The 27,233-nt window shown below is 37.7% G+C and overlaps 1 protein-coding gene and 1 long non-coding RNA gene across 4 annotated transcripts in view; one reads left to right on the top strand and one right to left on the bottom strand.

Moving 5' to 3' along the window:
* LOC308179785 overlaps positions 1-25,504 on the bottom strand; it is a 33,271-nt gene extending 7,767 nt beyond the window's left edge. Inside the window, exons 1-3 of one of the 2 annotated variants that reach the window (XR_013940536.1) lie at positions 24,176-25,504; positions 23,017-23,108; positions 5,810-6,357 (exon numbers count right to left, since the gene is read on the bottom strand). This is a non-coding gene — a long non-coding RNA (uncharacterized lncRNA). Of the gene's footprint in view, positions 1-5,809; positions 6,358-23,016; positions 23,109-24,175 lie in introns of those variants that run through there. The other variant, XR_013940535.1, reaches the window with a different exon arrangement.
* Positions 1-27,233, top strand: part of CA10 (carbonic anhydrase 10) — a 201,363-nt gene that overhangs the window by 53,520 nt on the left and 120,610 nt on the right. For both annotated transcript variants that reach the window (XM_080560450.1, XM_080560449.1), the window contains one exon: positions 25,531-25,673. In XM_080560450.1, coding sequence (XP_080416576.1) covers positions 25,531-25,673 — 143 coding nt within the window. The remainder of the gene's footprint in view (positions 1-25,530; positions 25,674-27,233) is intronic.

The following is a 27,233-nucleotide window of genomic DNA, read 5'->3' on the forward strand; positions in this document are numbered from 1 at the left end:
TTCTATCATTGGAAACAGTTGAGCAAAAAATTCTTTCACTCAGTTGAAATCAAATTACTCCATATGTTTTTAACAACAGGAAATCCATTTGGTGATGTTTAAAGGAGGGCCCACTGAATTAAGAGTATAAATGCAAGTGTTCTGTAAATAGTGAACTTGAGAGACTTTGAGGGGAAACTGACAATAACAGATGAATTTTAAAAAAATGATAATAAATGAGGAAGAAAAGATCATAATGATCAAAGATGAAGTACACTAATTTTTAAAGACTATCTTCTCTGGGATTTTGTAGTAGACAAGATTTCCAGGGAGAGACATTGAAATAGACTAGCATTGAATCTACTACTGCAATTCATTTGATAAAAGATCGTAGGAATTTGGGTATTTATATCCCACATTTATAAACTAACCACTATTGCAGTACTCCTGTGCAGACACAATGGAGAGCTAACAGGGCTAATCAGAAAAGCGAGGATTTTCTTGTAACATTTCAGTTACAGAAACTGCATATCCATATTGTGCAAATGAAAGCAAAAGGAAGAGACTTAACCACTTTCATTTTGATTTAGCAATGCAAGTTAGCATACACTTAATCCAACATCCTTTCCAGATGCACTATCTAAAGTTAGGAATGGGCTTGTAGGAGGACCAACAACCCACCATGAAGTATAAGAACGTCAACAGCAGACTTCACTCTAACTGCTAGGTCCATGAGCAATAGTTTTATGCAAAATGGGGTTTTGCTTTGACTGAAATAAATGGGAATTTTATTTAGTAAAAACAGTAGGCCCAGAATTTAACAAAACTGGCAGCTAAATCCAAGAACATATGTCCAATTTACTGTGTGGGCAAGGCATTTCTACAGAACTCTAAAAATAAGTTGTTGTGTATGTTTTCTGAAGGTGGGAGTGACCTTCTGGAGATACTTGAGCTTTTAGGAATCATCTTTTACAGGAAATGAATCACCTACTGAGTTCACCATGTTCTGTAGGTATTTCTTGTTCTAAATTTAGAGGCTGTGGGACTAAGTCTCTTCTCAGTTTTTTACCTCAGATTTGCCCTGGCATAACAGGTGTGGGGAATAATCTGTTTTTGGAGAATTGCTTTTGGATTCTACCACAGCCAAAATAATAGTAATGAGATATAGAAGTAAAAATAGATGAGTAAAAATGACTATCCTCTTGTTTTTAGGTGGGCATAATATATAAATATGTTAGACTAGTATGTATCTCCCATTCTAATCTCCATTTTCAAGCTGATCATAAATGCTTTATTAAAATAGGTTGGTTCCCTGTTTTGAAAGCATCCCAAAGCATCTTTGACCAAAAGAATTATGTTTTGAACTTATATTTGAACCAGCTGTCTTCTTGTATTTGAGGTTTTCAGATACCCTTTCGTTTCTCTGCTCTACATGGTATTGCCATTCAGTAGCAAAAGACAGTATTGGAAGTACTTAAGGTATGTCGCAATATTTAAGCTACCCCTGATAGAAGCCTGTGTATACGATCACAGTGATGTCAAAATTATCAGCAGTGGTTTTGCACTGTCATGGCCTCATCACAAGACAGCACAGTTCTTAGTGTGTGGCTTCTTGCCCTTCTGCTACTGACTAGCGTACTGTTGAAACTAATTTGTAGATACTGAAGCTAATCAGCTAAGCAACTGATGTTAATCAGCTAATCAACTTTGTAGATATTGCAGCTAATCAACTGGTTAAAGCCTTGTCGCTTGTACCAGGTCCTCTGCTGGTTTATGCTAATAAGACTTTTGAGCAACGTTCTTTAAAGAACAGAAAAGAGAAAACATGCAGCTTAGTTATGAAAAAGTTCGTATCTGGTTAGTTCAATGAGATTAATTATTAAATGTGCTCATAAGAGCAGAAAACCTCAATATTCGGTTCTTTTCAAGAATGAAGAGGGTTCCATTTCCCTCTAGTGGAGAAACATGTGGAAGTGATCCTGATCGTCAATCCAAAATGATCAAAGAAAAAACACCAGGTGTTAAGACCTACAGTACTACTGACAACTCCCTAGACACTGCTCTGCCCCCAACAGTATCAGGCAATAGAAGACCTAAAGTCTGAACATCTTTGGAAAGAAAACCTGCTTCTCAGCAGGCTTTCATAGTGAAGATACATCAAGTGGTACTTGTTTTGGGATATATGCTATGACTTCACAGGCAAACTTCCCAGAGATTATTTAAGGGAACAGAGAAGCCTCATGGCAACAGCCCAGCTGGCAGCCTCAACAGCACTTCATGATCTTTGGAACCTAGGAGAAGCAAGCAAAGCTTCCTCCACAGATGGCTATCTGCCTCCTCCTCATCCGTTCCTCAGCCTGTGACTCCAAAATCAATATTTTCATAGGCGGTTGAAAATTACATCTGGACTTTCTATGGGCATGCATGCTTCCAGCCTCTGTAGGTAACCATTTTTTTCCTTTTTTGCATGGATTTAGCCAATGGTTCTTGGTGTTGGAAGTCCTCATCCCCAAACAATAGGGATTGCACTCTCCAAGGTAAAGTTATTTCATCATCCAGTCTCTTTTTTTCAAGAAACTTTCTTCTCCCAAATATATCTACCAAAGTAAAAGACAAACTTTACAGTGGCAAAGTGACTCAGATTCTAAGTTGAAAAACAAATTTTCTAGCTCTAGTTTTAATAGGGCCTTTGGTCCTTGCACTCAGTTCCTTGGATCCATCCTTTAAATACAGAAATCATCTATGGTTTAGGAGGGGGACCTCCTGTTGTCTGCTGATTAAGATACTTTGTTTTTCACAGTACTGTGAAAGTGGAATTTTTCACTTTTTAGTCTGGCTATGGCACCATCATATTTCAGTAGAAGATTGAAGATTAGTCCTCTTTGGCAAGTAGCTAGCATTACGGCTATGCCTCTTTTTTGAAAGACTCGCATGTGTCATATCTGAGTTGCTTGGTGAATTAAGAGAAATCTCACCCTTAGCCCTGATTTAACTGTTTTTGTCTCCCTCCATTGAATATTCCTAGCTGTTGTAACACAGACTATCATTCCCACATGAGAAAGGACTTGCTTCAAACTAGCATGTCAGTTATATACATCTATCATACAGATTATACAAGACTTCATAGATGAGTAGAAAGGAACCCAGATTTTCTGGTTCTGAGTTCAGTGCACCATCCACAGACCATTTCCATTATTCATAACTGTAAATGCACATCACTTAGCTCTTTTGGAAAAGACATCTCAATATCAAAATACAAGCTTGTTTCATGAAACAGGGTTTCAGTGGCAGTATTTCTATTCTTGAAATTTTCTTTTAGTACATCATAATTAGAGTACCAAGGGAAAACTGTGTCAAAGCAGTGAATAACCTTAATTAGAGGCCTTGTTGTACCCTCTGATCCTAATTGTTGGTATTCTTGCCGTTTGAATTAAGAAATATCTGATTTACTTTCATTAAACAATATCTTATAAGCATTTCCATCTTGGTTCCTGGTTATAACATCCACTTAATTTAATTAGAAAAATTGTATTTCTGTATTTCTGGGGACACACAAGTGTAAGCACTGGAATTAAAAAACCAAAACACTAATACATCTATAAAAAAGGACTAGCATCAGGCATTCTATTCTACAAATACACATTAAAAAGACTGTACCTCAATTGTCTTTAAGAAATGAACGGAATACAAAGTAATATAAAATAGTGAAAACATTGCACATGTGTTTTGATATACTAGAACACCAATTTTCTGTGTTCTGTTACCATCACTTGTGCACTACAGTATTCCATTTTCTTTCACTGAAAACCTTCTACATAGGTCCAGGAATAGGACAATCACCTGAAAGATTAGTCTTAGAATATTCTGAGGCTGATCATGGAAAAGGTATGCATCTTTTGCTTTGAAAATAAAATAGTTCTCTATCAGACCTCCAACATTGCATATTTTAAAAACACTTATTTTTAACTAGAAGCTATTACTTTCAGCATTTTGCATATTGCTTTCTGTATTCTTTAATGTACATGTTAGTACACAGTTTAAGTTAATATCATTTCAAATGTTTTGCCAACTCATAACATCTCTTTGCAAAGCTGAAAGAACACCACGATCTGGCCTTCTGACAGTATAGTCCAGGAGTAACTCCTGTGTCTTGACAATGCTGAGGCTTTTATTGTTGTTTATAAGCCATTGCCACTTTCCTAATTAGGTTTTGCCATGTTGTCTTTGAACAGCTAAATAGCTGAGATCTCTTTCAGGTGTCTTTCCATTGAGATTAATTGTAAACATCTGCCAACTGGTGAAGACAGTAATTCTTGTAGTTGTTCAGAAGAGTTCCTAAGAGGATATTAGTTTATTTTCTGAAGCCCTGCTTTGCAATTTCTTTGTGACTTCAAATTCTGTGTATGGACTTTTCCCTTCTCTCCCTCATCAACAGTGTGTCCCTGGTTCTATATGTAATACTTCAAAGCAGAAAAAAAAAAGGTGAAATCAACAACATAGCAAAACAAATATTCAGTTACTGTTATATTTCATTCATAAGATAGCATCAAAAATGTTTCTACAATCTGTAGAATCCTTTTCTATTGTCAATGAGAACAAATGAATTGAAAAATTTAATCTAAACCTTTTCTATAACGGAATAAAAGAATTCCAGTATCATACCAACACTTCTGGAAATCTCAAATAGTTCTTTCGAAGGCAAGTACAAGTAGAATATGATAGGAAAAGATTAAAACACATAAGCAACCTGAACAGATGGCTAAAAAAATGAAAGCGGATGGTTGAGAAAAGGTCCCTCTGACATTCACTATTAGAGACAACAGTGGCTGTTAATAAAGCAGAGTTAATTCTATAGCAAGGAGTGAAATATTATTTAATCAGCGGCACTTCATACATAATTCAATTAACTGCCTTCACTCATCAGTATTAATGAGAGCTGGAGCTTGGATTAATGTGCTTGAGCTTCATAACAGCACTCCCAGTCTACTTAAATGCTGCCAAAACTTAATAAAGCACTGCCAATCAAATTACAGTATCTGAGCCCAGTGCATCAATGTACTGATATTACAAATCATCCTATGCTCATCATTGTTTGCTAATTCCTTATTTATGCTGATCTCTGCACTAAACAGTTTAATTAGTGTACAATGGTAGAATAAGTTAAATTTCTTACCACTTTCTTGATGATGTTTTTAGGATCATCCAAGTTTTTGAGCAGCAACTATAAATGGTGTTTCCATGTGCTTTCAGTGCATAATTTTTAAATAATTTATTATATATTTTTATTATATATTTTATTATTATATATATTTAAATAATAATTTTAAATATCAACTTTAATTTGTTGCATAGGCTGCCATAAAGGGATTTCTGTTAGTCACAAAAAATAGATTGCTGATTTCTTCTTCTGTTCTAAAGAACATTTCTATTGCTGTCTACTTTTGTAGACATAGCAAGGATCTCATCCTCAGTTACAACAACTTAACCCTAACTGTGCCATTTGCTGCTGGTAGTACTCCATGCACTTTCACCCCAGGAAGAGAAAAGAGACAAGGTTTCCAAAATACTTTCTCCTCTGCCATTACTGAATTTGATTCTCACGAAGCTGATACGGCTGCCCCATTAGATGCTGAGAAAACAGTTTTGGGGGGATATATCACATTCAATGCAACCTGTGGCCAACCTCATTTAGGAAACTTCAGAAGCACTAAGCCAAACCTTACAGAACTGCTGAAGGTGGAGGCAGCCTGATGCTTATTCCACCTTTAACTGTACTGAAATAAATCTCTGCTGCTCCTCAAAATCCTTGGCCATGTTTCATCTGGGTGAATTAAGGCCGGATCACGGCACCCAAAAGGAGATTGAATTGCTGAAAAGTTCTTTGAAATGTAAGCTCTGGAAGCATTACAAACTGTCAGGAGAATCAGAATAAGATAAATGACATTATAGAAAAAACTACAGAAAGGCATGCATTTTTTATATTTCTTTTTAATCTTAACAGAAGGAAAGAAATGAAGATGTCAGAAAAATATATTATTGCCTACAACAGGGGCCTACCTGACAGTGTGAGGAGCCCACAGCGCAAGTTTTGGGGAAATTTTGTTTAAAAGGAATTTAGAACTATAGATCATTCAGAAACATGTTTTGCAGGACAGAGGCATGTGCAAGTCATACTTGAACAGATTCTGCAAAAATAGATTCTAATCCTTTGCTTTGCCTTTTGAATGTAATTCCTGTCATCTGGAGTGTGTGAAATCCAAGTAAAGAAAAGGTGCCATAACCATTCAGTTCCTCGATTTGAGGTGAAATATCAGACAAGGCTGAATTCGAAGAGGTGTCATTCTGTTGGGAGCTCTAACACTGATTTTGGCATCAAGTCTGTTGAGGATAAGAAGATTATAAAGTGCAGCACAATACATAAGAACAAGAGACAGCAACCAGACTTTTCTCAGATGAACAGAAAACCCAAATGTATTAAGTACCAAATAAGGACGAATGCTGTTTATGCTATATGTTCACCAAGTACTGCCGTCTGAGGATTTGGCAATTCATCCAAAAATGTTGGATGGTTAATGCTAAGTTGGATATATTTTAAAAACTGAGAAAGTAATGGAGAACCAAATCCTTTTCAATAGTCAGTACGATTCTATTTAATCAGAGCCTCGGAAGCTTAGAATCTTTTTCATAAAGTTAGTGTTGTCTTCTATACCATGAGTTTGATAGGAATTTTAACAGAGAAGAAAGCTTAAGTTTGCAGCAAGTATTTCCTGCTCTAATATCAGAAAAACCTTTAAAAGGGAGCAGATTTTCAGGTGATGACATTGCAAACACCTCACAGGTAATAAATGTTAAACTCTTAAATGAGCATTAAAAAACAACATCCACTTTGGAAAAACATTCGAATCTGCTGATGTTAAATCATACTTGACCCTTTTACCTTCTATTTAAAGTATAAGAAACAATTATCATTTGAAGGAAAAAGTATAGTGTCTACACAAAATCTGGTCTAGACTAAGAGGCGCTTAGGCTTTAAGATGTTTTAAGCACTAAAGTCAACAGAGGAAGGAGAAACTGAATTAGAAAATGGTTCTAAGTTTCAGACACTTTTGGTGACATTCAAAGTAAAAGATTGATCAGAAAAAAAATCAAAATACAGTGTTACTGTTCAGAATTTGAGAACAGAATGAAATGTGCCAATGCAAGTAGTATTTCAAGATGGAAAGAGAAAACTTGGTTATGAATGGATTGCAGCAGGATGCTTTTTTGGTAGTGGTTATATTTGCCAATGATATAAAAGCTGGCAACAAATACACTGCTATGTAATTATGAATGATTTAGACAGTTTAAAAACTAAAGAATAAGAAGTTCATAAAACTCCCTGCAGCAAAAGAATATGGTGCATGATGTGGAAGGACATACAGAAACCCCCCATTCTCCCATCTGTACTCTAAATAGTAACGTAAAAAAACAGTAGACAATCTCAATTTTAGTAATTATCACAAAAAGTAGATCCTCCTGCCAACCTTTTGTACTGGTGAGTTTTATGCCCTCCATGGGGAGGGGCACAGATTGCACGCTGAGTGTCACTGTTGGTCGTAGCTCCTAAGTCAGCTGTAAATTCACAGATCCCAAGGCTAGATGCTGCTGCTAGATAATGGGTATGGATTTTCTGTACATCATGACTGTGTGTCATCCACCTACCACCTGTACTGAACCTAATAATTTGTCTGAATAAAGCAGTACTCCATAAACTTTACTGCTGAGCAAACAACAGTGTGCTGTTGGCAACATCATACTTTGCTCTCCCTTTCAGCTCATCAAAAGATGACTCAATTACCATTTAAAAGTTTATACTGCCTATGAAGTCAAGGACTGAAGAATTAGTAGTCAGCTTGAATGTGTTTTGAAAAGAGTAAATGTATCTTAATGTGAAGAACTGACAGGTTTGCATGCAAGTGTTAACAGATAAGCTGCAAGCCGGTTTTACCGATAATTTTAACTAGCAATATGTGTACAGTAAGTAACAGGCAGATGAAAATGACAGATTTTGTCAGCATTTAAGGGGGGATGGATCAGTCTGGTAATGAAAAAACTTGAACAAGCCTACCTAGTTTCTGCAGTTGCCCGAATTCAGAGAGAGACAGATTCAGAGATACAAAATGGGAAATACCCCCCAAATTGGCATCACAATTTATTCTCCTTCTGGAAAAGTCAAGGCAAAAGGCAACACTGGTAATTAGAAACATGCTTGTGGTTTTGAACATTTTGCTTTCTTAAGAGCTGTGGCAGGTATTTGACTCTAAGGCACTTTTACCATATTCAGGGAAGCATCCTTAATTTTACAGCTAGTTTGATGTTGAGCCTAAGCCTGAAACGTTACCTGGTTTTTAAGGGGTGAAAAGCAGCATACTGAATCTTAAATCTATTAATTGTACCTAGTGCCACCTGCTCCTGTACAGCTAGCAGCCAGATTGGTCATTGCCAAATTGAGGTTCTGTGAAATTTGATAAGGCAAAATTTAACCAAATTTCTTTGTAATTTAGAAATGCTAATGTACAAATGATAACGAGAACCTAGGAAAAAAAATTAATAACTACTGACAAACTCAGGAATTTCAATTTAAGCCTCAGTCATAGCAAAATAGCAGGATGTGTGTGCAGACTGGTAAGTGGTTAAGTTTCAACACTTCCATCTTGAAAATTTTTTCCTAGAGTATTAGCCACAGAACATCCTGGGACATACTGCTTAAGTTTAAAGAAAAATGTTTAAAGATAGCTGAGTTAAAAGACTTATTTTTCCGTAGGAGAGCAGACAGAACAGACAAGCTATCTGCATTCGTCTGTCATCCATATAATTCATCAAAATCTGCCTAGTAGATGGTTTATTACAATCAAAATTAGATGCACCTGAGGCTATAGAAATAAAATAAACATAGAACAAACAGCTTAAAAGTAAAGTAAATATATCCTGTGCATCTCAGTAAGTTTTTGTATAAAGACTGGCAAGTTGCAGGAATTGTCCTAAACCTAATGACATGTTACTCAAAAGCACATTGTGACAGTGGTCTAATGGAGTTCAAATCAGATCTCTGAAGAGATTTTCTCCTCCTAGGTTTGAGTGTGTTCACTGGGTGATTTTCTCATTGGCCGTTACAGAAGGACCATGCATTGTACTAGGAAGTACAATTCGTGACTACTTTTATGTGGGCAATTAATGTATGTGTGAAGGAGACACCTCTAACATGCAAATAATGAATAGTTCCTGGGAGAAAACTTGAGTCCATCAAAATTGTTTTGTTTTGTTTTAAAATACACTGTTAACACCAGTTTTAAATGTGAGCTTTATGCAGCTTCAGTTGCCTTGAAAGTAATATTTGTTTTTGCAAAAAATGAGGTTCATCTGCTCAATGAGTTATAGAGCATTTCCAGACTTTTGAAGAGTCATGAGAAAGTGTCACCTGAGGGAGAAGAGATCTTAATGAAACTTCCTCGTGCTGCAAAAACTGTGCTTTCTACTTTTTCAAAGAATCTTCTGGAACTGGAGGCTTTGTAATCACTGGCATCTTTAGGGATACCCAGGCAGGTTGGTGATGGCTGCTGCAGACTTGTACACTAGGCAGTCCATCTGAACTGCTTTATCCAGGCATTTCATACGAACTTTTGATTTAAAGTGCATCACAAAATCCTCCCACCAGTGATAGCAGCAGGAAACTTCAGGTGGTATCAGAGAAGAAAATTCCCAGAGGTTACAGTTTATGGAGTTTTTCATCCTGCAAAGTGCAGTGTATGTTTTTAAAGGAAGAGAAACTAAAAACGGGCAAGCCCAACTGTGTGAACAAAAATACAGTATTTTCCTTAGCCATTTGCAAATATCCCGTCTGCTTAAAAGGCTATGTCCACTTGGATTTTATAAGCTACATAACAAACATAGAAACATGCCAAGAAGCAGAAGTTTAAAAAGGGGAAATTCAGAGATTGTAAGAGACATTGAGCATAAATTTGCAATTAGATGTAGATAATTTAGTACCTTTTAGCAAGTGATGTGTATTCAGAGTGTTTATATAGCTCAGGGAAGTATTTAACTACAAACACTAACTGTATTTTAACAAAAAAAAGTTTCACCCAGAAAAGAAAGATAATTTGAGATAACCTGATAACCATGGCTTTCCTGAAGCAAACAACACTGAAGACTGTTTTGCTGAAGAACTAATCAGAATTTTTTGAAACATGCACAAAAGGAGAGAAGGTGCTTTAGATAGTCTAAAATGAGATGTTCTTCCACAAAAAAAAAACAAAAGCAAAACCAAAAAACGGCAAGACATTGCAAGACATCCATTTTGAATCACCATGATTAAAACTGTTTTCTGCAAAACCAAGTAATATTTTTAGCTACTACTTCTTTCTTGTTAGGAAATACTCAGTGCTCAAGTTGTTTCCTTTTGAAGCTGTTAAAATCTTCAAACTTAGTAAGTGTTGCCACTGAAGTCACACTGAGGCTTCAAAAGCGTGATTATTACTCAAGAACCACAATCATAGCAAATCAGTAGATTAACAAGAACACCAAGCATTGTTATGGTATTGAAATATCTTACATTTGAATGTGAAGATAGCAAAAAGTTTAATCTCAAGACTGAGGAGCAAATCATTGGACTAAGTCCCAAGCAATGATGTATAGAGACTATTTTCCTATGAAATTGGCCACAGTTAATGCTACAGAAAATAAATGAATTCTCCTCTTGTACATTAGGTAGTAGCCTAGTGATAAGTGTTCCAGGAATTGTCATTATATTGCTCTGCTGGTTTTCTTCAGAACCATAATAGATATATCAGCTGCCCTAACTGACAACAGCTAATAGCGCAGAACAAAGAAAAAGCATCACTATTGATGTAGATGAAGCTTCCAATGATAATTACCTAGCTGGGAAACTCAGACTTTGCCCTGTTTCTCTTGTACCACAATTATGTAGCCAAAGTTCTTTTGAGTTGTTCAGGTAGGACTTTATGAAGACAATGTTCCTAATGCTAGCCAAGAGGTTAGTTTTTATTTATTTTTACGATTCATGCTCAACTTTCCACTTAGAAAATATTCCTGAAACAAGCACTTTCCTCTCCATTTCCCTTGTAACATATTCAATCTTTTCTGTTAAAGAAAAAATGCAAATGTACTGGAGTAAGTTCAGTCACTGCACATAACATGGTTGCTAACCTACTGCTGCTCTTCCGCTAGGCTGAATGCAAACCAAGAGGGATTTTATTTCAATGTGCACCACTACAGCTGTTTGAAAAGCAGGCTAGGAAGTGTATTGTTTTGATTCTTGAAATACCCTTCTTAAAGCTCAGACAGAAAAATAATTATATGTATTGTTGTGAGATGAACATAGAAAGCTTTTCCTAAAGGAAAAACTGTTTGTCCTGTCAAGTCTCTCCATTCCCTTTCCCGTCTGCCAGGGACGGTGCTGAAATTCAATGAAGTGAACCAGAAAGAAATACAATTTTGATTGTAAGCCTGGTATTTACTTTTCTTTATTTGGCCAGATGATGCTGGAAAAACTTGTTGAGAGTAAACTTCATCTGTAGTGAATGGGTATTTGTACATGGCAATTGTAATAGGATTTATGATTACTGACTTAGCTTTGGTAGCTTTGTGTTAGACCAAGTTTAAACAGAAGTAAGAACATTAAAGGTGGCTAATCTGTACTTACTAAGCCTTCTGAATATTACTTCTACTGGAAGTGCACAATAGTAAAACACATTGCCATATATCTAAAGCACAAAAGGCTGTTATACAAAAATAAATGTTCAGTTCATAAATAATTTGTGTTCATTTTCACTGAAAGTACAAACTAAAATCATGCCAACTAACAGTAAATGTATTCAGCTAATATAGCTTGTGTTTAAAAATGAGTACTGTATTTTTTGCTAGTGTTAAGGCCAGACTGGAGCACTGATAGACACTGGCCAACCGTATGGAACCAGTTTATCGTCCTAAATGATCGTTAGACAGGAGCAATTTCTCTGTTGGTACAAAGAACATTTATTTCAGTATGTTTATTCAACTAATTCAACATAAAACTGAAAAACCAAGTGGCAACTTCACTCAAATTTTTTTGCTTCCAAAAGAAAACCAGGTAGGAAAGGTTACAATCTGATAGTTGCCAAGACTTCAGAATTACTAGTTCAGTTGGTCATATTTCCAGGATTAGTTTGTATTTTGATTTCTAAAAATGGTAGCAAGTCTGTTACAAAGAAGTCAACTTGAACTTACATTTTCAGTGGTTATGAGGCTACAATTTTTGCCTGCAAATGATGTTTTGTTGATTACCCAGCGTATTTGATAATATTCTTAATGAATTTTGGAGTGATTTAGGAGCTCAGAACCCTTAGAAAGTACTTTTGACATTAATCACCTTTGCAGCCTTTTCCATGTACATAGCCATAAGTTTTCTGTCCCACTTGGATGTAACCATTTAATACTTCTTTCCCCTAAACCTCTTTCTCAGGGAAGGTATGATTTTTCTTATACTGCTAGAAAGACCATCAAATGCTGTATCCACAGGCTGGAATAATTCAGAAAATAAGATGTATTCGGGTCTCTGTGAAGGTCACAAGTAATAAAGCCTCCAAGGCACTATCTTCTGGTGAATCTTGGCTGCCAAAAAGGCAACATACATTATCCTTTACATGCTTCCCCTGGAAGCAATTGATACTCATTCTTTCTGAGCTGTTACAGTCTCTGGCAGAGAGAAATAGGCTGTCGGGAGCATTCTAGAGCTACAGGTTGTCTGTTCTCCCTGTGACACTCTGAGAAGTAGATTATAGTTTTTGTGCCTGTGAGTGGCTTTACAATTTTGCATTCTGGGCAACAGACCTCTGAGTGGTCTCTCCACTGCTTTGCTAAAACATGGTGGTACTGCTGTGGTGCTTTTCAATGTGGAACAGTTACCTTGCAGATTGGATGATGCTTGTGCACTGCTATATTTCTCACATACCTAATGTTTGCTACTGTCAGTTTTCACAAACTGAAATAAGTCGCTGCAAGCAAAGAAAGCATCACACAGTTACTGCCTTACAAACTCGTGCCACCTACCAGTACTGGTCAGATGAGCAGCATTTTTCTGTAGTGCTCTGACTGACACTAGCATGAGGCACGCATACACACCCACAGCTTAAGAAAACAGTTAGCTAAGGAAGGGTTCAGGAAGGATTACTGCTGTGCTAAACAGCTTTGCAGTCATAACTTGTGGAGTTCTTAGGTGGAAATAATAGAGGGTTCTCCTTGGGGCAGCTATTTGATCTAACCTTGATCACAGACCTGGTGTCCACAGCTCAGTTGGTCCTGTTGGCTTTATGTGAGGTGGTGCATTTCCATTTTCAAGCACTGATGACAGCATTGCAGCACTATTACAGATCCTGTCTTACATCAAGAGGAAGTGTCCACTCTTTGCCAATAGCCCGCGTCAATTTTTTTACTGGCACATTGAGAACAAATTCGATCGTATGATTCAGTTGCTAGATTGAATTATGTTTGCCAGCAGTCAGAAGCTTCCGAATTATTCTGGGAACATACTCTTTGTATGTATGTGTTAACAGGGACATCAGGCATGACCAGATTAGAAACAGCATCAGCAGTATATTAGAATCCCACAAAAGTGTGATAGCATCACCCTACAACGCTGAGAGGAGATAGTTCCTTCAGCCTCCATCTTCAGAGTACCCATAATGTTCTGGCACCTCGGCTAACACTAACAGTCTCTTTGAGCTGTTTGCAAGTAATCTTGTCTGAACAGGCTGTCCTGTGGGTCTGCTCTCTGACCTGATGCTCAGTCACGTATCTCCTGGCCTCCCGCCAGCAGCTGGGAGGCTGCTGCGTTGCACAGCCCTGCCTTATTGCACAGCCTCTGTGCTTGCCCTCTTCCAGCTCCTTGTTTATATAATCCCTGGCCTGTTCTCCCCCATCCATCCCAAGATCCATTTACAAGGGAACTGCAGACGCTGAACCCAGAGGATGCATTAATAGGGTCCTGCCCAGTTCAGCTCCCTGGCCCAACACAAACCTTTTATGAACACACCGTCTGCCCTCTGGTGGCTATTTTTAGATGAAATTATGACAATACTTTGGCATTGAACTCTCATCTTCTGATTTAAGATTTCACTGTAGCATTTGAAAAGGCCTTTTCATAAAAAAAAAAAAAAGCATTAAGAAAATCATGTATGCCCTGGTGTTACATACTTAGATTTCTTAGCACCAAAGACCTAGTAACTGCAACATATCCACATATATATATTTACCTCCTTCCAGAGTTGATTCAAAATTTCAACAGCAAAATAGATGAAAATGCATATTCTGTGCTAAGTTCAACATAAACTTCAACCCCTATGGGCTAAGTCTACAGCAGCTGAAATCTGTAGGCTTTCTTAAGAAATATGTGGAACAGCAGTGGATCACCTGGTACCCTGCCCACCTACTCACTGTCCCCACACTTATTGCCTTGCCCCTGCACTGCTTTATACATTCCTGCACAAAGCCATTCCTTTTACATCCAGCACTCTCTCCTTAGAGTTATTTCCTTTTTCACTCTCAAGCAATGCCAGAGTATTAATTTGCTTGGCTCCCTTCCCCCTCTCCCTTCTAGATTATTTTTATTGGAGAAGGGTGGGAGGGTTGCAGACAAAACCAGTTTGAGAGTCTTCCCAGTTGCCTGTCTGATGGCAGCGCTGCAGAACATTCTTCTGTATTTAACCGCAAATACACAAACTTCAAAGTAAATAAGAAAACACTTAGTGGTGTCATTAAATACACATTTAGGTGAGTATTTAAGAACCTTCATAGCCTTGTGAAAACCAATACATTTTCAAAATGTTTTCTCACTGACAGCAGAACTCAGCAGTTTCATGCACTGCATCTCTCTTCAAAAGCAGCCTCAGCAAGATCAGCAAGGTTGTTTGGGAGCTCAGATTCACAGCAGAATTCAAAGCCGAATGCATTAGTGGACCAAAAGGTTTGAAATATGACCTTGTCATTAACAAAGTTGCAGTATATTTGAGCAACACATATGGCAATTAATCCAATAGTAGAACAGCTCCCAGTAATGGCAAGTTCCTTACAGAAACTTGGTTGAACGATAGGTGTGCAAAACCGTGAGTAAACAAGTAGTATTTGCCTGGCATTTGCTACAGAAGCCAACAGGACCAGGGACTAACCTGCCTGAGTAACTCTAACAAGCAGTGGCAGAAGAGGAAGTGAGTGACATGAGATGCCACTTCAGCTTTTGGTACGTTTTATTCATCGTCAACAAATGGCTAATTTCATTCTTCTCTGGTTTGTTTGGGGGCTTGCAGATAGACTTGTACCAATGCAGTTTCTTTCCTTTTTAAGCAGTTTCTCAGTATTTATGTTTGTACAGATTTTTTCTGGACAAGACAGCACACAGATAGAATTTTCAGATTATGTAAATGGCCCAGTTTTTCAAGAAAGTGACCTTCCACATTGTCCTGTTTTCTCTGATTTAAGAGAATTCTGAGAATATATTTCAGCATTTCTGAAAATTAAGCCAATAATGACCAGCCTTACACTTACTATACTAGTTACCATTTGACATTCAGCTGATTGATGATGCAGGGATCTGTTGGGTAGAAAATCGTTACATTTCCTATGCAGCGTATTTGTCCCTTGGTGCACATACAGAATACAAAAATCAGATAATGTGGCATCAACCAGAAGAATACCCTTGCACTCAGCTATCCACTTACATCTCAGACAGGAATTCCTATGTAAAGAGTTTGTCAAATCTAGAGATCAGTAGGATACAACACCTATTCTGGAGGAAGGGGAAAGGGCAGCAAGTGAGACTGTCCTCTAGAAGATGCTTAGCTATTGGGGCTCCTGTGCAACCAAGTTCTCCCTAAATCAGAGGGACCACTAAACCTTTTCTGCTTCTCCTGGTTGCGCATGCAGCACAGCAGAAATAGCCATGAGTATTTGAGCTGAATCACCCAGTGTAAGAGTGAAATTCTTCCTACACATGCAGGTTTTCCTAGGTAACTCTAGCTTCTGTATGCAGCAGCAGAAGCATATCTGCAGAGGCTATGTACCACGTGCTGCATGTACAAATCATTAAGAAAGCAGTGACTAGATTCAGAGCATAACTGCAGTTAGGAAAATGAGTAGATCACTTGGAAGATCAATTCCTGGACAGCAGTTAGCTGAGTGGTCTGATGTAGCAGCTAAGGAGAGGCCAAGGTTTCTTTCCATCCCAAAACATTTTGTAGTAATGGCTCTGTTTAGAGTTGTGGCTTGGCAGCACTGTGTTGGAATTCTAATAGATGAGTATTTCCCCAACAATATTTTCAGGCTGTAAGAGCATTTAGTCAGCTGTCCTAAAGACTTCTGGCCTTTCCAAGAACAATCAAAGTTAGAGCTTTGGTAAACTCACTGTGGAAACAGCATCCCCAGGCAGGGCCATAGCCCTGTGGAATGGGGTCAGAGAAATCTGATTACTCTAGAAAATATGAGAGCATAGAACATCAGTGTTACTGTCTTGAACTGTCATTACAGATAAGAACTGCAGCACTCAGTGGTGAGCTCTGTGCTTGCTCCTCGGTTGTCTTGGCAAGTCAGCAGAGCCAGGACATTTCTGCATTACGTGCTGTCATTAGCTGTAAGAGTCTTGTGGTACACAGCTACAAGTAATTCTCAAGAGGCCACTGTCATCCACAAATGTTTTAGAGATCAGGACTACTTAACCCTTACTGATGTTCCTTACACACTGCCCTTAAGTTTCCGTGCCAGCCTTCTCCAAACTGAATCATGTAATGCCCTGCAGTTTCTGAACATGATGCTTGTTATGTCCAGGCTAACGAACAAGTGAAGCGCTCAACAGATGCGGATGTTCAATTTGGCAAGAAATAGCTAGGTTCTGACTTACTACCTGAGCAGAGAGTTTTAGTAAGTCTGCTGTGAAGCACTGCAGTATCCAGTACTCCAGAAAGAGCACTTGTGGAAGAATAAAACATTACAAGAAAGCATATTTGTTCCTTCTTTCATTTCTATTTTTTAGAAAAAGGATCAATAATATCCCAAAGACATTAAAATAAAACAACCTATAGACAATAATTGCTGAATAAGCAGTCTCTTTCCTTTAAAAAACGTTTTAAATTACTTTATCTGAACAGTTTTCTACTGTGTCCCAATTTCATCTATTTGAAGCTTTCTTCAATTTTTCTTCTGGATCTTCTCTAAAACCTTAGTGCTCTCACCCTGCCTCAGATCAGTCACTCATTTTAGTAGCAACAAAGTCCCCAGATTTACAGAATGAAAAACAGCACAAACAGAAAAATGAAAGATGAAACATGAAGAGGAAAGGTTGTGCTTAGAGGTATGTGATGCTCAAAACCTGGGTATCTTACATTTCAGTTTAAAGGACAGAATGACCATCACAGCTCTTTTGCCCTTTCAGTCTACCTTTAAATCCAGGACAAACTCTTCCTCTTTTCCACCCCACAAGTTACAATGAACATCAGGCAAACTTAACTCAGTTGTGATTGCCAACTCGTTCTTTGCCTGCTTCAAGGGGAATGTGTTGAACCATGGCAGTGACTGATCACTGAGAGACTGACCCGGCTCGATGAGAAGCTGCCAGCTAGTGGCAGGTAATTGATGCAGCTAGTTACTCATACAGGCATCCCAGGCACCGGGATATTATGGGCAGACATAAGGGAGACAAATGTTTTAACTGAATGGAAGGCAGGCAGGGATCCAGACCACATGGATTCTCAGTATCTTGTGTTCTTTCAGAAAAGGGGAAGAGGGTGGTGCTTTCCCCCCATCCCATCTTTTAATTTTTAGCTGTTCTACCAAGAAGGATTTCCTTTATCCAAGACTAGAGTTCAGTCTGTGCTGTCTCCACTAAACAGCTCAGTTTCTTTAACCTTTAAAGCAAACTGTCCTTGAACCTGTTTTCAGTTTAATTTCTTGCCATAGTTATTCTAAATCTTTCAGCAGTGCAAACTTCACTAACGTTACAGAGACAAACAGTTTTTCCCAAGACTGTATCTCCTTTCTGAACAACAGAAAGCACATTGCATTTTCAAAGCAGTAGTAACAAAGACCCTAGAAAATTCTTACTGAAGCTGCTTAGTCTTGGACCTGGACATACCTCTGCCTGTAGACACACCACTGCCATATTAATAATGCAAAAGATGAGAGAATGGGAAAGGCATCTCTAAGTACCTTTTAAGTAGCTGACCTGTATTTTGGGAAAGGCTGAAGTAGCGTGTGATTGTACAGTTTTAAGATACGTGTTAACTGTCCACATTGTGACACAAGATCTAATTACATACTGTTGTATAACTGCTCTCTACCTTATCATTAACATTGTTTATAAATGTGAATTACTTTGTTCTTATCAGTGTGATGAAGGAAGTCGTGGTGTTATCTGCACTGCTATCCCAAATGTGTACATGAAAATAAGCAAAAGCTTGGAAGGTTAGAGGTCACTAATTGTGATTACTAAATACTTTTTTTTCTGGGTAATATCTTTAATTGAAGAAAATGCTTAATTAGGCAGAAATGAGAAGCTATAATTTAAAAGGTAAATTGAGAAGAGTATTGCAGGGTGTCTGTATTAAAGCTACACTTTTAAAAAGTATATTTCCAGAATCTTAACCTTTCATATACCCTTTCTAGTTTTTTCCCCCCTCATTTAGCCAGTGGAGTTGTTGAACTTCCCGTCATTGAGAATTTTTCATACAAAGGGAAGATGACATTCGAACAGACCAGTATGGAACGACTAGTATGATGCTGTTGAGTTCTTCATGATTCCTATTTTTTGATACGTTTCAAGATCTATTGGTGAAAAAATTTATTTCTTTTCGATAATGGCAGTGCTGTCTTATTCTCAGTGATGTATTTCAGCTATCAACTTTTTGCTTGTTAAAAAGAAATCGGAATACTTTCAGTTCTCAAGTTTGAAGCCATTATGATACTGTCTGATATTACTGCGGTCTGGAGATTTCTGTGACCAATTACTTACATGAATGCCATTCTATACTCTGTCATTTCTTTAGTGTCCCTGATTTATCTCTCAAAGCCTTTATGACTTTACATTTGGCTTTTATGTAGAAGCAAAGCAGGTCATGTGGTTATCCAGAGGCATTAGTATGGTAATTTTCTTCACGTTGAGTAGGTGGAAATAATTAATGGACTGCTTTATTGATGTACATAGATAGCTGATTCTCTCTGTGGTTTCAATTCCCAGCTTCAATAAAGTAGCTTGAGATTTTATCTGAGGGACCAGTAATTACACAGGGCAAGAATAATTGCTGCACAAATACAATCTGATTGTGTTTCATGCTATTGCCAAGGCTGATGGTAAAGCTTAAATATATAAACAAGAACTGCTGCATGAATAAGTTGACTCCTTTTGTTTAAACTTGTGGACTCTAGAGTAACTTAAATTCACAAAATCTGTGCTCTTGAAAGCTGGGCAAATTTCAAGGAGAAAGTTATAGTCTCAGTGTAACACAAATAACTTCACTGTCTTGTCTAGATCTCATCTCCTATTATGGACTGTGACCAGTAGGAGAAGCCTTGGGAAAAATAAGCAACTATTAAACAATATTTCCTTTTGCTTCCAGCAAGTTGCTATTTAGGGTTTCTCTGCAACAAATAGCTCAATTCTTCAGTCCTGTTCTCCATGGGGAGGGAAAAGGTGGAAATTAATTCCACGTGCCTGTTTGCTTTTAGGTCTGGAGACCTGCAAGTAGAAGACTCCTTAAGTCTCTTTAAAAATATGATCTTATTTGCTACTTTTTAATCCTCTGAAGCAGTACAGATTTTAAGTGATGATTTTGGCAATTCAAGTCACCATGGTATTCATCCAAGAGTTCTGACTGACCTCAGTGAATTTGTTTATTTTGTCAGTTTATACTAAAAGTAATTTTCTGATGCTCGACTTTGAGACAGTTTCTCAGATTCATTCCCCATAAAGAAGCTCCTGTGAGGGAACCTCCCTAGGCACCTTTGTAAGCAATAAGGAGAAGAATTGATATAGCTTTGCTGCTACGTTATCTTTCGCGTGCTTCTTTTGCAACAACCAGCTGGTCCTACAGACTCTGACAGGATCCTTGCCTCTCATACACTTGAGAGAAGTTGTTAGTGGTTTTTATGATTTTAGCAAATTGTTCTTCAATATATTCTCTTGACTTGTCTTATTTAGTTTTATATTTAACATGTCAGAGTTATCATTTTTTCCATTTTTCTTATTTGAACACCATTTTTTGAAGGATTCTTACTTTGGCTGCTTTCTTCATTTTTGTTGACACTGACTTTTCCTTGACCCTATTTAAACAGAGGCTCTGAATAAACACACAACACCCAGTTTGGCTTACACTCCAGCAGTCCCAGTGTCCATTTTACCATTTAGTTCTTTTTCTTAAAGTGGTTACACAAAAATTCACTATATAAGGGTTTTTAATTTATATATGAAAATATTAAATTCAGTATAGTAGTATCTATTATACAGAGCACCTCTTCTATAGAGGCGTCTTAAACTAGAGTCTCTGCATTGCTCAGGTCTAAATCAGAGGTTGCTTCCTCAGTGAAAGGTTTGCACAGCAAATGCTCCCCTTACCACGTGTTAAAAACAATGCCGAAATGATTTTACTGTCCTACTTATTCCAAGCGTCCAGTGCAGGAAGCAAGATCAGACCAGTAAGACACATGAGGTAGACAGGAGGTTGGTGCCAGAATAGTCTCAGCTTGTTCTGTCACTGAAAACGTCATTTTTATTTTTATTTTATTTTTTTATCATGCTTTTCTCCCAGACATCCTCTATTTGTTCTGGTGCAATTCTATCTCATCTACTTATATGAGGCAACAAGGAACGTATTAGAACAGCTACTGCGTCCTACTCAGAAGCTATAGTGAGAAACACTGGGGTATTTCCTGGATATTACAGAACTTTGCAGTCACACAGAGAGTCAGAGTCATTTCAGAATGAAAAACATCTGGGATTTCCATGCAGCAAACTGACAGCCCAGAACAGCCTTACTACAGGATGAGCCCCAGGAGCACTCTGCCCCCAGAGCCATGCGTGCAAGAAGTGCCAAGCTGTCCCCCACTCTGAGGGTTGCATCTCTTCTCCTCTGAGCTAGACCAAATCTCTTTCAGCCAGTGCCTCGCAAGGACTCTTCAGAAAGCACCTCAAAGAAGTTCTGGTTAGACTTGTGGCTTTGCTAAGAGCAAGATGCAGAAAGAGGACAGGGCAGAATTCAAACTGCTTTGTAAGTAAGCCCTCCAGTGCCAGAGAAATAAACCGGGAGACTACTTACCTGTCCCCAACCCTTTCATGACCTAGACCTATCAATCTAACATCTTTTCTAAGATCAAGTAATATTTCAGATGTAGTACGCAGCATGCACCCCTGATCCCATACTAGGAAAATTTCTGCCTCTCATCTCAGAGCGTGGAGATTTGTTACTACTGCCTTCTCTACCTCCTTACAGATATTCAGAAGCCATCAGGAGATGGTGCTGGGCAGCTGGTACTGGGTGACCCTTCCTGAGCAGGGCCCAGATGACCTCCAGAGGTCCCTTCCAACCTCAGCCGTTCTGTGGTTGTGTAACATGAGTGCATACTGCTACATGTCCAACACACACTACAGACAGTATGATTACACTTATCTGCGAGTTCACTGTACCTACAAAAGGGCGTCCTTATGGGACACCCTTTTCATTGCTTTGCTTTTCCTCTTGAGATGCATTTATTCAGGCAAATCCACAGCAGTGATCACTAGGAGAATTGCATTCAATCCTTACTTTATTGTTCTAGCTGCTATTATTTCACTGTTGTTATGCATAGCTTTGGTGAAAGCCATCAGAATCCCTCATTCTATCGTGTCATGCTGATACTAGAGCATCTTCATATCTCAATATAACTTGTTCCCAGTAAATTGAAAAAACTAGCAGCTGCAAGAAGATCCAGGCTATGAATAAGGATATCAGCAATTTTTGCATAGGTATAATAAAATGTGATCCCCTCACCTCCTTCCCACATAACACACACAAAACCTGTTGTCCATAGTGCACAAACACAAAGTAAATAGACTTTGAATTTATCCAATTTTCTTTCTGTTATGAGAAGGTTGAAGGCATGACACTGGTCAGGCAAAAACTTGTCACCTCATATCTGTGTAACATGTTTGTGAGAAATGAGCTCAAACAGTGTAAGTTTAGGAGGATTTATAGACAAAGGCAGAGATGACATGATCAATATACTGAAACTTTTGGCAGAAGGACCAGTAGCTGGAGAATCTTGTAAATGAGATTGTAAACTCCTGTGTGGGCTGCATGCAAACTAACTTATAAGAGCAGCTGCTGGACAGCACAGGAGCTGGGCTGCTGTCAAGAATGCTTCAGAGGTCCACACAAAAAGATGCAGCATATTCCCACTCACACATGACCAGATATTTATGGAAATACAATGCACGTAATGGTGATGAAGGAGGTACTGTTTCATTAAGGACCTACTCTCTAGTAGAACTTTCCCTGATAGTTAACCTGGAATGATAGAATAATGAATATTTTGCTATGTTTTCCTAAATTCAGCTACTAATATCTTTAGGCTAATCAGTTAATTCAGTACTTACATTTAATTTAAGCCTTGGTTTTCTACATGAATACTGCTGGGATTTTTCCATCATGGTTCTGAATACTTTTCTATTACTTTGAGCATCTAAGCAGCAATTACTTCAATTAAATATAATTAGACATTAATATTGCATGATATCCCCATCCACTAGTTAACTTAGGTGTGCACACTTAGGTCAGTCTTCCCTAATTAACCTTTGGTTGAAGCATAAGCAAAGTCTTTCTGATCACAGAGGAAAGTTTACCATTACTGTACTTTCCGTCCAACCGTATATAATAGAGATGGCACCAAGCACATCTTGAGGAGATGCTCAAGCATAAGCTTCCCAGGCATTTAGAAAGACATCAGAGATAACAGCACAAAGTTATATGTCTGGGTGACAAGACTAACCTTTTGTGTGCTGCGTCAAGTCAGAGCTCCACCTCCTTGACTTCCCAGCAGTGGGCCAGCATGACCAGCAGTGCACAGAATGCAGAGTTGACCTGTCAGGAACAGAAGGGACATTATGAAATATCCACTCATAAAAGATATTTTCCATCATGGCTCTTCTGGGACAATCTCAGTTACATCATAAGTTCTTTAAGTAATACAAACTTGAAGATAATGGACTGCCCTATTTAGCTTACCGTTTTATTGCCCTTACCATGTCTGGCTTGTTTGTTTCTAAAAGGATTGCTAAAGAACTACGCACTTTTAACAATACCAGAAGTATTCTTGCCCAAAAGATTTTTGGAAACCATCTCAGTAACATATTTCCTTTTGAATGTTTTCTCTCTTGAACCTACAGCTCTACAGTTTCATCATTAATATTTTGTTTGAATTAACACCACAGTGGGATCTATCAAGGTAAACCTGACCATCTCAATTAAGCAAGACTTAATTTAGGCCTCTGCATAATGAGGTATTTTCTCTCTGATGAAATCCATACTGAGATCCTATGGTATTTCCCTTAAAAAAAGTCACATAAATAATGAAACGTACTTTGTTTTACTTTAAACTGTACTACATTTATTTTATTCATTTTCAGTGCATTAGTGCTATTGCTTAGTATACTCTGGAAACTCCCGAGGTTACCTAGATTTCCCATGGAAGTAGAAATTGACTAGTAGAATAAACAGAGGAGGTGCAGGCGCACACAGACTAGAGACTAGTAGAAAAAAAGAAAAAGCTTTCACTGAAAAAGGAGCTTTCAGGAATTTTGTAAAAGAAATAATATCTATGAATGATAGCTTGTAAGCTACTGCAATAGGCTGATACTCCACTGCAAAACACTTTTCATCAATTCTGTGTAGATACTTAAGCTAAAGCTATGCTGTGCAACGACATCCTGAGAAATCCTAAAGATTATTTACTTTTGTAGCACAGTTAGACATAAAGTTATATACTAACTTACAGATTAAAATTAAACTTTGATTGGGTCAACATTAAACTTTGAGGGCAAAAAATGAGCTGTTTATAAAGTATAACACAAAAGCACAAGTATCAGCCACTGTCCTGAGGCTACAGTACTTGGAATAGATCTTCCTCCTGTCTCCCCTCAAAGAAATACCTTCCCAATGCATTAAGTCCACTGCAAATGGACTTATCTGGGTCAAATCCAAGCAACGCTCCATGTAGGTTCTCACTAGAGTAACCAAAAACTGCAGGCAGAAGCAAGTATTCACACTACAAAGTCCTCCAAACAGCAGGCTGTAGCAACCAGAAGGCTTTTTATAAGCAGCGATGGGTTGTGTGCACCTCCACCCTCTAGGCAAAACACCTGTGCTTCTGCCCCAGGGGCTCAGCCACAGGATCCTTCCCCCAGCCTGGGTTTGTAGCCTTTGTCACACAGTTGATTAGAAGAATGCTGAGAGGCTCGAAGGTTAAGAAAACTTTCAACAAAACATAAAAAGAAAAAAGAAAACCAACAAAGAACAGCAACATGAGCACCACTGAAATTCCCACCTGCTACACGAAACCACACAGAAAAATTCTGATAAAGTCAAAGTTGCCTTATATACTTTAGACAGGGATAAAGTGTGCACCTAAGTTTGAATCTGTCTCCCTGTATTTTATTAGTTGCTTATTGCTCATTTAGTCAGGATTTTTTCAGCATCCAATGAGAGGCTGACATTGTCTGTAAACTGCAGATTAGATGCAATAGGAACCTTCAACCTGCGGTTATCTGATGAGAAGCAGTATATAGCTAATCAGATCACATTTCTTCCTTTTCCAATCAGGGACACAGAACCTTTTAAAGTAACTCAGCTTGTCAAAAGTCAGGGGTTCCTCCATGTTCCAAACCGTTGCACATACAGGGAAGGAACCATCACCGCCAGAGCATGGCTTTTTCAACAAGATTTTTTTTTAGATCCTATTCTGACTTAAGAAAGACTTGGGTGAATGGAATAGAAATGAACAGAACCTGTCTAGAGAGCAGGCCTGTTCTCTGGGATCACACTATGCGTTTCTCCTACAATTAAGCTGTATTTTTTAATGAATTCTACTAAATATAAAAACTTTTATGAAGTTGAGTAAAACGGAATGGTTTCAGTCCAATGACACATAGTATGTATGTAAAATTAGCATAAGGACAAATGAGTCACATACCTATTGCTAAGTAAATATTCTATAAGACTGACAACAAAGAAGCTATTTATAATTGAATCTGGGATTACAGCTAGGTACATTCATAAAGGCAAAAAAATACACCTTCTTTCCTGATACAAAAATATATGAAACAATATATTTTGGTCTTTGTGTAGGAAGTTTTAAATATCAAGTGCTAGATGAATTTGCCAGTGTTCATTTCCAATGTGTGCATGCAAAGAGCATGACAAGTTTAATTGTCTGGCTATCTGCCTTGCATGTATTTCTCTACTTTTTCCAGACTTTTCTTGAACTTGCACTTTTTTTGTTTTACAGTTCCCTCCTTTTGGGGTTTGGTGAACTCAGCTTGGAATCTTTGCTCTGTCGGGAAAAGACAGTCACCTGTCAATATTGAAACCAGCCATATGATTTTTGATCCCTTCTTAACACCACTTCGCATAAACACAGGGGGAAGAAAGGTAGGTGTTCTATCATGTTCCGGTATAAAAACAAGACATTAATAGACTTACAAACATTTGCTGTACTTTATATTTCTAAAGCATTTACACTTCTGTCTCAGTCGGATCTGAGGCAGAATAAGAGCAACGCAATCCTTTGCAAATTGTTCAATTTCATTCACCATTGGAGAGAGAGCAGCCATACATTTTCAGATGTCTTCTAGCCCATATTTATAATTTCACATGAAACTCTGCTGTCTGGAAGAAAAGCATCTCACTTTTAGAAACTGCGTGTTTATAATTAAATTTGGTGTTCACCCTGAATGGCATTTTAAAGCCATTATTCTAAAAGCGTTGTTTAAGATGGCCAGAACCTTCTTTTATTCATCTAAATCAGGATAACATTGCAGTAACATCATTTTAAGGGGTAGGAAGGGATGAATGACTTTATTTGTATTAAGAAATAAAGGGAACTGTGTGATTCATATCCAGGCACAGGACAAGCAGATAAACATGTTCAAAAAATAACCTGGTTTCTGTGTTCTGGAGAGTATTGTCACTTAGACTCATAGGAAGATTTTTTTTTTTTATTGGACATATCCTGACATACATTAATTAGAAAATAAAATGACATTTATTTTAATAGATCATAAGTAAATCTCCAAAGATATTGGATCAGATGGAAATGATAGGTTGATGAAGACTTTCTCAGCTTAAAAATTTTTTTTTCAGATAAAATCAGCATGGTAATTCCTTGTTGAAAAGTGACTGACATGGCTGACTAGTTTGTTAAGCTCTGTTTCTGACCAATAATACTTTTTAAATGTTGTATATAGAAACCTTATCTTGCTTAAACAGATTTGGGAAGTTTATCTTAAAAAAATGAGGTGTGCAACCACAGTCATCTTGGGTTAGCTAATGCGTCTAACCTGTGGCTCAGGAAGCTATGCATGCTGTTCAAACAGGCGGAGATTGGTGTCTGAGGTATGTGTACACACCAGAATACTACTGATAGGTCCTCATTAGTGATCTTTTTATACTGTATCTAAGTTATGGTAAAAGCTAAAATTTGTACAAGTTTTTTATTGTAGTAAAAAACTCAAGCTCAGTGACGTTTCTACAAGTTTTTGCAACTCAGATATTGTAGCGTTGTGCTAATACATGCATATAGGTCAAAGTAATTCACGAGAAATTATTTATGGCTATGAATTTAAAAAACACTCAAGTATGTGCATTTGTGCTTGTTGACTCAGAGCTAATAAGCAGAATTAAAACTTTTATATGTCAGTGTATAACTTAAAAAAAATGTGGCAAGTTAGGAAATCTAAACAATGAAAGCAGATTTGGATCCCAAGTATGTTTCACTCTTAATAGTCTCCTGTTCATACCAGTAGCATATTTAGGGACGTTTTACATACATGGTTCTTAAAATGATTTTCTGCATCGCTGAGGTTAGGTACTAATTCATTCTTCCCTTTTATGTTTACTAAAGAATTATACTTACTAAAAATTAGGGGTGCAGACAAATTTTAGCAGACAGCACTGGAAGAATCAGCCACTTCCATTTCTGAGATATACTTT

Source organism: Anser brachyrhynchus (assembly GCF_964034855.1).
Source record: "Anser brachyrhynchus genome assembly, chromosome: 18".
Taxonomy (NCBI): Eukaryota; Metazoa; Chordata; class Aves; order Anseriformes; family Anatidae; genus Anser; species Anser brachyrhynchus.